This window comes from Phyllopteryx taeniolatus, chromosome 7 (genome assembly GCF_024500385.1).
Source record: "Phyllopteryx taeniolatus isolate TA_2022b chromosome 7, UOR_Ptae_1.2, whole genome shotgun sequence".
Lineage (NCBI taxonomy): Eukaryota > Metazoa > Chordata > Actinopteri > Syngnathiformes > Syngnathidae > Phyllopteryx > Phyllopteryx taeniolatus.
In genome coordinates, this window is record NC_084508.1 from 9,196,285 (window position 1) to 9,206,640 (window position 10,356).

Below are 10,356 nucleotides of genomic sequence, written 5' to 3' on the forward strand. Positions count from 1 at the left end.
TCTGTGGAAGGTGGGTGCGGCTTTCCTGCTTGACTTCCTGGTCAGCTGATCTGTGTCGAGCTATCACGAAGCAGTAGCAGCAGTCGCGACGGAAGCTCGGCTAACATCCACAATGGTCCTCTTCTTTGATATCATTCGATGAAACATCACTCAAAGGTGACATCTTAAAGCGTGAGTCGTCCTCCCACGCCGAAGTTCGCTTCTTTTTCTAACCGAGGCGGGCGCCGGTGCCATTAGCATCCGTAGCTTAGCATGGAGGCTACGACATGTTAAAGAGCAGTGACACAGCTTCTTAATCTGTAATGTTTTTGTTTTTTTTAAAAATAATGATGCCATAAAGCGTTTGCTTTGTGACTAAACGGGTGAGGAACTGTTGTACTGTCACTGTACTGTAAAGTACGTTTGAAACAACGCAGGCCTATGTTGGGATTAATTGTGACATTTCTATTTTACAAAGGAGTGCGACAGGTAGGTTTGTCAGGGTGGGCCAAAGTAGGGACAGTGCCCCCCCCCCCCCAAAAAAAACAAATCGGGAAAAAAAAGCGTTTGTATATTTACAGGTGTTTTCCTGACTTCCTTCCTTAGGGTTACTTTTTAGCCAAACGTCCTTACAGCCTTACTTTGTTGTCTTAATTTCCGACCTCTTATCCTGCCTTCCTTCTCCTTAAGACTTCTCCTTTCTTGCCCTCTGACATGATTTTAATTCGTGCATTATTCCTTCACTTTAACCTGATTTTCTGCTATTCTGCTCTCCTTCCTTTCTTACCTCATTCCCCTCCTTCCTTACACCTTCCATCCTTTCTTCCTTCACACCTCCTTCCCTCAGACCCGCTTTTTATTCATGCATCCTTAACATCCTTCCCGCTGTTGCTTAAATGTACTTTTCTACCTCTTTATTCCTTCCTTCTTTTCTTCCGGCTTTCCTTCCTATCCATCAGACCCACTTTTTATTCATGCATCCGTACGTCCGTCTTTCCTCTGCTTAAACGCCTTCATTTCGTCCCTTCTTTCCTTTGTTCTGCCACACCAGGTGTTCATACATCCTCCCATCCATTGGGTAAACCTGCTTTTCTACCTTCTCCCTCCCCCCCCCCCCCCCACTTCAGCTTCTTAATTTTTGACCTTTACAGCCTTTGTCCCGATTCTGCTTTTTTTCTTTCCTGACCTCGTTTTCTTCCTTCACTTTTTAGTCATGTGTCCTTACAGCCTTCCTCCCTTTGATTTTCTACCTTCCTTATGTCCTTTCATTCAGATCAGCTTTTTTCTTTCCTTGCTGACGTCCTATCTTCCGCTCTGCCTTTCTTTACTTTTCCTTCCTTTTAATTTGCATCCCCCCTTTTGTTTGAAACTACCTTTCTCCCTTGTGGATTTGTACCAACGTTTGGCCCACCCCGTATTAAAGTAGTGCGTAAATTATTAATTTGCTTGCTGATTTTAGTCATTTAGCCTTTGCTCTCACCCATGACCGGGTCTTTTTTTTTATTGGGTCGCCCATTACTATTGACTAATTTGGGTCTTGAGCTGGGCATTTGGGGAACCTCGACCGTTTAAAGGATTTTTCATGTTTCTCTATCTGCTAACTATATTTTTATGTTTCCTTTCTATGTGTCTAACATACTAGATTTCTGTTCCCCTTTCTCTCTTCTCTGTTTCCTCGCCATAGCCGCTTTGCTTGTGTGTTTACCGGAAACGTCCTCGCACTGAAAGGCCTGAAAGGTTTCCAGTTGCGGTGCCAGAATCGGACGCGGAGAAAGTAACCGTTTCTAAACTGAACCGGACTCAATGGTATAACTTATGGTTGCTCAGAGAAGTGGGGGTGGGGTGGTTATGTGACACTTTTAAAGGAGCCTTTTTTTATCGACACAATTTCAAACAGTAGACTTTACAAATGATATCTGGCGGTCAAAATACACAAGGGATGAACTATGTACAGTGGTGCCTTGAGGTAAGGTTAATTCCTTCCTTGATCACACTTGTAACTCAAAACACTGGTATCTCGGATCATCTTTCCCCATTGTAATGAATGCAAATGCTGTTATGTTCCAGCCTAGCGCCCCCCCTAAAAAAAACCCACGTAATTTTGTTATGTTTTTAATGAGATAAATAACACGATATTATAATTTATAAAGACAAATAGTAAGGAGACAAATACACTTAAACAGATTTAAACTGATTTTATCACCCTTTCGCCTTCAATTATACTGCTCCTTCTGGTGTGTGCGCCTTGGCCACCTGGGGGCAGTATAATACCGACATACAGATTACTTCTCAGTACGGCAGTAGTATTAGTTCTTCGCAGAAGATAAAGAATACTGTATATGTCTGTCATGTCTTCATGTGTTGCTGCACTGGTTGTGTTCAGATAGCAGTTGCTTAAAGCAGTGTTTCTCAACGGGTGGGTCGGGACCCAGAACTGGGTCACGGACAGAATGGTACCGACATTCTAGGTTACAGATGGCGTTAAAATACATTTTCACTTGGTACAAGAAGGCACGCTCAGTTTGTGCCATATTTACTGTTTTTCATTGCATTGTTTTATATTTTTGTGTTTTTCATCAAAGTATTTACTGTAATTACAACTTTAGTACTGCGCTACCATAGGTTAGAGAAAGACCAAGGCGCGTTCCGACTTGCATACAAATTCGGGTAATATCATGGCGTAGAGCGTAGGAGAAGTGGAATATTAACGTGCATCCCGGACTTGCCTTTGATTTTGAAAATAACATTTTGACAGGCATGGTTTGAAAATAACATTATTATGACATGAGTGCGTCAGAAACTTACATGGGTTGTAAATGCAACTTCCAGCCGTATTTAAAAGGCCTCTCACATGAAAATTGCCATTGCTGTTTTTATAGAATACTAATACAGACTGCTAAAATGTACACTTGCTTTGCTTTGTTTCCTCCATTTCCTAAAAAAAAAAAAGACAAACTGTTGATGTTGCATTTTCCTAAAAACGAGATCAGTGTCAAGATATTATTATTTGTACATAGTTGTCATGTTCCTCCTCTGTTTCTTAATCAGTTGCCTTGGAATGGACTTTGAACATGCAATCATTAGTAGTTACATTTAAAAATGTGATGTACCTTTTCAAAAACTATTTTTGAACAATATATGTTGTTTATTGTTCTTAACTTAAGTAAAAGTAGGTCGCGACTTGGTGACAATAGTAAATTGCGGGGCCCAGGTTCAAAACAGTTGAGAACCAATGGCTTGAAGGGTAACACCACCGCATAGATGCTAATTGTTAGACCGGGTGCCTTTATGGAATTTCCCATTGTATTCAAGCATTCAGGTAGTGGAGGCTATGGGGTTGCTTTGAATACACCACGTAAAAATTCTCTTTTGTTTGATGTTGGTTTTGACAGTAACCTTCAGCTGAGAGTGGCAAACGGCTTTAAATCACTTTTTGGAGGATAATGTACTAATTATATATGCCAAACTGCTGCTTGTTGTGAAGTGAGTTGAGTCACCTGCCACCCTACAGCGCTCATATCTCAAGTTTGCGCTTGCAAGTCAAAGCGAAAAATCGTCCGATCGACTGCTCGTGTCTCGAAAAACCCAATCAGGTCACTTGTATCTCAAGACATCACTGTACTGCTGTTTTTTTTTTTTAAAAAGACATTTTCCCATAATATGTCCCCAATATAAGCAGATTGGTTGATTCTGAGCTGTTGAACGTTGTTCTGTGTATTAAACATCATTAGATTGTGGAGGTGTACCTAATAAAGTGTCCTTCAACCTTTCCTGTGGCAATTCTCCTGATGGCCCTTTTGCTGCGCCCCCCCCCCCCCCCCTGCAGAGGGAGCCCGATCGGGAGGAGCAGCAGCAGCTTGACGACAACATGCCCCCCAAGTTTAAGCGACATCTCAACGATGATGAGGTCACGGGATCAGTTCGCAGCGAGAGGGTGAGGAAGAGAGTGTGTCTGTCTGTCTATCTGCGATAGTATGTGTTTGAGATTGTGTGTTTGTGTGTATCTCTAAGATTGTGTGTGTGTGTGTAGGTTTCTGGCTGTGAGATTGTGTGTGCATGTGCGTAGGTTTTTATTGATGCACTCAGCAGGCTGACTAAAAGATCACGACCTATATTTAGAAATAAAAGTCACGGCGTTGTTGTCAAGATAGCACGGAAGGAAGTACGCGGCATCGACAATCCCGTAGCAACCACTTGTAATTCTAGCTTCAAATAACAAGCTAAGTCACGTCGACGAGTGTAAGTAGAAGAAGAACTTCCCTTTTGTTGACATGTCAAAACAGGATGACTTGAAAAATGCAGTTTATCAATCCATCCTTTTTATATAGCACTTTTCCGTAATAGGGAAGTTAATTTCAGTTTAGTTTACAATATTAAGCCTACAGTGTCTTGCACGTGCAGTTGTCTTCGCCAAGATCGAGCCTCACAACACCCACCATCCCGTCAACTCTTGTTTTGGTGTGTTGTGGATACTTCATCAGATTTAGATGACGGTCGCCATCCTTTAGTCTCCGTGATTCCACAGTACCAGTAGGAAATGTAGTCCTAATCTCACGGAACATCCCGTGATGCATGCGGCGTGTTTAAACAATGTAGGGAGGCGCCGTTTCTCCCGGCAACAGGGATTTTCCGCCACGCCGCCGTCCAATTGGAAAGCGAACCGCACCGGACCCATTCTCCTCCTGTGAGGAATTGAATGCACCTGTCCTCGCTGATTCTCCATGAATAGCGTCGGTGTTTGGTGTCGCTGCTGCTTTTAGACTCTAGTCTGCTCCTCTAGATCCACGCTCACACGTTGGATCAGGGCTCGGTGCTTTTGATGTTGGCTCAGGTGGAGACAGCAAGCAGACTAGTAGCCACTCACCATCATAGTAAATCTTTTTCAACTCCCCCACCACAACATGAGGTGCACCTCCAATACAAAAATATTTGCCTTTACAAAGATGAAGGTATTCACTCAATACTCTTATTGGGCTTGGAGTTTAACTCCATATAATCACACTGAGCTGTTTTTAAAACATAAGCGCTAATTTCATTTCCAGTAATTACGAGGAGCATTGTACCTTTTTGTTATCTGACTGTTTTGTGTTCGCAGAGGAACCTGCTGGAGGAAGACTCAGATGAGGAAGAAGACTTTTTTCTGTGAGTTTTGTCTGCAAATACAAGTTGGACCAAAAGTAGGGATATCATTTTAAATGATCTTACAGGTGCATCTAAAAAAAAAAATTAGAAGATTTTGAAAAAGTTCAATGTTTTTGACAGTCATTTAAGAAAATGAACATTACACATCGATAAGCGCTTCAGAAAATAGATGGATGGATGAAGTATTTCAAGCCTTTGTTTCTCGTAATTTGGATTATAAATGACTGATAATGAAAACCCAAAATTCAGTGTCTCAGACAATTAGAATATTGTGAAAATGTTCAATATTGGAAACTCAAGGTCATCGAGGAGACTCAGTCAACGAGGAGGATAAGCCACAAAAGGTCGTTGCTAAAGAAGCTGGTTGTTCAGAGAGTACTGTAAGCATATTAACAACAACATTGAGTGGAATGAGAAAGTGTGGTAGGGAAAGGTAGTAAAGTATGGAAGGAAATGATGTATGAAAAGGGAGCAAGGATGCAAGGAAACAAGGATGTATGAAATTGAGGAAGGATAGAATGGATGAAAGCAGGAAGCAAAGACTGATAAAGGAGGGACTGAAGCAGCGCATCGCCGCTTTTGGGGCCTTCACCAGGTCAACACACGCACACACAACGCATCAAAACACAAAACCAACAATTTGAAACCTCAAGCCATGATAGAAACCCTACTTTGAATTTTCGAAATGAAACTTTACTTTCATAAAGGTGAACACATTTTAAGTGTACGTCTACCTACTTTTGGCCCACCCTGTATACAGTGTATACGTTTTTTAGCATTTACCACGGTGCTCTGTATTGTTACTGACTCGATGTCTGTCTGTTCTGCAGGCGCGGCCCGACGGGACCCCGATTGGGAGGCCCGAATGATAAATTCAAACAGTAAGTAAGTCCAAATGCATTCCTCCCCACGACGCCGAGCCAGAGGTCCAAGCTTTCGCACGCAATCAGTCGCGTCTGTGTGTTACATAAGTGGCTTGTTGTGTTTACCGGGGTCTTGCAAGTAGTTATCGCATTGCGTAGCAGAGGCAGGTTAACATGCACGTTGTTCAGGGTTGGCCCTGGGTCATGAAATCTCTTAGCCAATGTGGCTAAACAGTATAAAAAAATCGAGCCACAACATCACGTGTTTATGTGGCTAAACCTTTAGCTGCACTTAGCCAGTCCTCGTCACTGGGAGGGAAGCTGGTAAGCCTTAATGATGTGGGCCCAATTAAACTTACTCACTTATTTGATAATCATCAAGAAGGATCTTAATTAAGGACTTTATGTATAATTTTCTGAAATTCAAACTTTTTAGTTGAAGATAAAAAAAATCTTTGGTGGTAAATATTAATAGGCTAACTTTAGCTGTCAGATCATTGTAACAGATTGTAACAGAAAGCAGGACAAAGAGGTCTAAATGACATACGGCGGCGAGTGACTATGTTTGTCGTGAGCCCCCAAATGACTAGCTAGCTACGTCATTCTTCAATGAATTGTCGTCATGCTGCTGCTCCTGGTGTGTGCGCCTTGGCCACCTGGGGGCAGTATAATCTAGACATACATGAGACATCACAACTCCTCAGCAGTCGTTCTTTGCAGAGGATAAAGAATATATGCTCTGAGGTACTGTTATGTTGTCTACATGTGTTGCTCCACGTTTGTGTTCAAATATCTGTTACAGAAAGGGTTACAGCGCGACCATGTCAAGATGCTACGCACAAGCATTCGTTAGGGCGTTTCACACTGTTTTATGTTGATGACTCTCGGTTGTCTTCGGTGGTGCGCAGCGTGCAGTCGCAGGTGGACGAAGTGATCGACGTGATGCAGGAGAACATCTCCAAGGTGATCGAGAGGGGCGAGCGCCTCGACGACCTGCAGGACAAGTCGGGTGAGTCTTCAGTGGTACACGTGCGCAAACAAGGCTTGCTGCTTTTATTTAAAGGCACATTTGAATTACAGTTTAAGAATTAATATACCAGAAAATGTATCTAGATTCCACATGTATCAATACAGACAACGACCCCAAATGAGCAAGCCCTTTGTAAATTCCTAAATTTGGACTTGCCTGTATACTGTAAAAACCCATGAAAAAAAGATTGCTTAAAAATCTGCAATATAGCAGAGGTTCATTGTATAGTAAGAAATTGTGCGTGTCGGGTGCTTGCATGTGAACGTGGAAATAACACGAGCGTCTTTCACACGTGCGTATCGATCTAGTGTGTGCGTGTGCTCAACATCAGGCTGAAGATGTTTGGTCGTTGCCAGTCACTTGGCATTCACGCAGTTGTTGTATCTGAGCAGCCGACAACAAGCATATGGAACACATTTTGCACGCTGATTACATGAGTGTCCCCACCTCGGGCGCCCGTTGCAGGTGCGGCCTTAGTAGATGGATTTTGTTACATTCCTCTGGGTTGAGAAGCGTCTGCACAAGAGGCAGCAGACAAAGGCTCACAGGGGAGGTCCGGCCTTGGATGAGGCGAGGGAAACACAGTGTTTGCACGCTAGTAAACGGTACATTAACAACAGCGGTATCCAGGCGACGGGCGAGCAGGAGGACATGCCACAGTGTTAAGTAGTAGGCAGCTAATGTGTTTTTGTTCTGTTGTGTATAAATTGGCAACTTTTCATGTGTTCTGGAACCTTGCGTAATAGGCGTTCAGTCTGAGTCACGTGAGCCCTCGTCCATGCAAACGCGATACACAGCTTCTCCTAAAATTTCTCCTCACGTGTCCTCATGTGCCTTTTTCATTTTGCCAGAGAGCCTATCGGACAACGCGTCCGCCTTCAGCAGCCGAGCCAAACATCTGCACAGGAGGATGTTATGGCGGAACATGAAGGTGTGTTTTGGGGTCCCATTTCACCCGTGCGTCCTGGTCACTGGTAATGAGTGTCACCAAGCTGGTGTGCTTTGTCATCCGCAGATGAAGATGATCATCGCTCTGGTCGTGGTGGGTCTCCTGCTCATTATCATCGGTGAGTATCTTAGGTACACGTAACCTCCCCTGGTTTGAATCTCATCACTACTTTTACATACCAGAGGGTCCTAGTTTACGGCAGCGATGCAATCGGAATTTAAATTGGAACCACCAAACACTTGTAGACCGTATAGGTTTAGGGATAGGGCTATAGCTTATCCTACAGTAACAACAAAACAACTTGAGCATGCCCAGTGAGATAAATTGTAGTCATCTATGCCCATTTCTTGGTTTACTGAGGGCGGCTACGGAATTATGTTGTGGCTGAGCATTTGGGGCTTCGGTGCCACCAAGGGTGGACAAACGTTTGTGCTCATTGATTTTTAAAAATGAACCGACCAGCCACCTTTTTAGCGTAACTGCCTCAGTCATTTTTGAACATGTTTGGGAAAACAAGAAATTACCAGGACTGAGAATCTACACAAACATAAAGAAAAAACAAACTTTGTAACACACACACATCTGTATTTTTTAATTGCTATTGAAAAAGTAAGAAGACAATGTAAAATACTGTATTTAATTCTGTGTAATTTATAATTACCCAATTCATATTTTTTTGAATTTTGTTTGAATCTTATTATTTACAATAATTCAATTCATTTAATTTGATAAATGAATACATTGTAATTGCAAGTCTTAAATGAATGTATATTTTCACTGTACAGTTTTATTATTTCCAATACATCAGTTGTTCAAATTGTTCAGTGAGGTAAATGAATGAGAAAATGAATGAATGAGAAAAAACTTATTTTCCATACTAGGCCGACCCCTGCGTTAGTTTCTGTCCATCCCCCACAGCCCGCCAAGTCTTCACAGACTGAGCTAGCCTTGAGCAAGGCAGCGCCTAACCCACCTTTCAAGTTGCTCCCCTCAAAATCATCGCCCTAACTGCATCTGTGTACATAATGATATGTACAAACTGCTCAACGAGCACATTAGAACTGCTCGCTGCTCCACTGTGTCACCGTTGATTGAAGCCACATTTTAGGTCTTCGTCTCTCTCGTCCCTCTCAGTTCCAGTGATTCTGCGGTATCGCTAGTGTCCGAGGAGGAGGAGGGCGACGGGGCCACCCTCCATCCTTCCTCGGCATCTCTTCCCACGGTCCTCCTATCCAGTTGGGGGGGGCGGGCGCCGGACGACCCCCCCCTCCTCCTTCAGCGATCATCACTAAGGTTGGCCGCCTTCATGCCTGCTTCGGAGTTTTAGAAAGCGTAGAGTCGGTCTAATTGGACGCGTCTGTCTTCACGCCAAGTAGTACAGTTCAGTGTGTGACATTATCGTGTAACCTGCCAATCTATTTAACCAAGGAGAGGAAGACCATACAGGAAACCACAATGGAGGACATTTGCTCTTCTTCTTCTTCTTCTTCATACTCTTGACTACAAGAAGACTTTAGTGTCCATCATGGAAGTGACTGTTCTCTGTCCACCAATCACTGGACTGGAAGTGTGTATTGCCTCAAGTGGATGAGTACCAACAACAATGGAAGTCAAAAAGGGAAAGTGTGTGTACAGAACTGAATCAAAACACTACAGCGCTTTTTTTCTTTTTCTTTTTGAAACTATGGTCTTAACGGGCACTATGGTTTGGGAGTAAACCCCCAAACATCAAAGTCCTTCATCATCATCCTAGCCGCCAGTGAAAGGGTCAAAACCAAAACCTCCATGTCATGAATGTCTCTGGGCCGATGTGGTCAAGCCCGACCCACTCCTCTGGTTCGGTTTGGTCCTGTAGTGCTTCTCTCTCTCTCTCTATTTTTTTGGTTCCGCTGAACGTGACACTTGTGTTGTATGAAGGTGAGGGGGACAGTTCATCTTCGCATTCCAGAGGTCGTTCTTAAAACTGTGAAATGATCTGGACTTAACTACCTATTGTTATTTAATGTTCTTTAATTTTTTTTACAAGCTGTACATATTGATTCTGTAACACAAGCATTCCAATCCTTATTATTCCTACCCTCCCCTCCATCTGAAATAAAGTGCTTTTAAAGACCCGTTCTCCGGTTTGATCGGGTTGGAGGACCGTGATAGAGTTGATGGGAGATGAAGAAGAGGAAATGCTTCATTTTGTAATTATTATTATTATTTTTTTTTTTACAAAACAATATCAACCAACAACAACAAAACAACCTTCAGTTTGAAATGGGGATGGAGGGAGCTCAGATTAACGTATTTCATCTCGTTATCCCAAACAAAAACAATACAACAAAAACTAACCCACACTTGCTCCTCTCTGGAACCCGCATTCCTCCTCATAAACAAAAAAAAAACAA

The 10,356-nt window shown here is 42.8% G+C and overlaps 1 protein-coding gene across 10 annotated transcripts; it reads left to right on the top strand.

Moving 5' to 3' along the window:
- Positions 1-18: 18 nt before the first annotated feature.
- Positions 19-10,075, top strand: vamp4 (vesicle-associated membrane protein 4). Of its 10 annotated transcripts, none has more exons than XM_061779092.1 (9): positions 23-171; positions 1,664-1,785; positions 3,806-3,913; positions 5,075-5,121; positions 5,952-6,006; positions 6,893-6,993; positions 7,866-7,945; positions 8,030-8,081; positions 9,098-10,075. In XM_061779092.1, the coding sequence occupies exons 3-9, from the start codon at positions 3,879-3,881 to the stop codon at positions 9,121-9,123; spliced, it is 396 nt and encodes a 131-aa protein (XP_061635076.1). In that variant the 5' UTR covers positions 23-171; positions 1,664-1,785; positions 3,806-3,878; the 3' UTR covers positions 9,124-10,075. The 10 variants fall into 10 exon arrangements, with proteins under 10 accessions (XP_061635075.1, XP_061635073.1, XP_061635076.1 ...); XM_061779087.1 differs by having other exon boundaries at positions 23-156; positions 5,952-6,002; XM_061779085.1 differs by having other exon boundaries at positions 24-171; positions 5,952-6,002.
- The last annotated feature ends 281 nt before the right edge of the window (positions 10,076-10,356 follow it).

Coding starts and splice junctions, on each gene's coding strand:
- vamp4 (XM_061779084.1), top strand. Junction 6,003..6,892: donor CCGAATGATAAATTCAAACA/GTAAGTAAGTCC, acceptor GGTGGTGCGCAG/CGTGCAGTCGCAGGTGGACG. Junction 8,082..9,097: donor TCTCCTGCTCATTATCATCG/GTGAGTATCTTA, acceptor CGTCCCTCTCAG/TTCCAGTGATTCTGCGGTAT.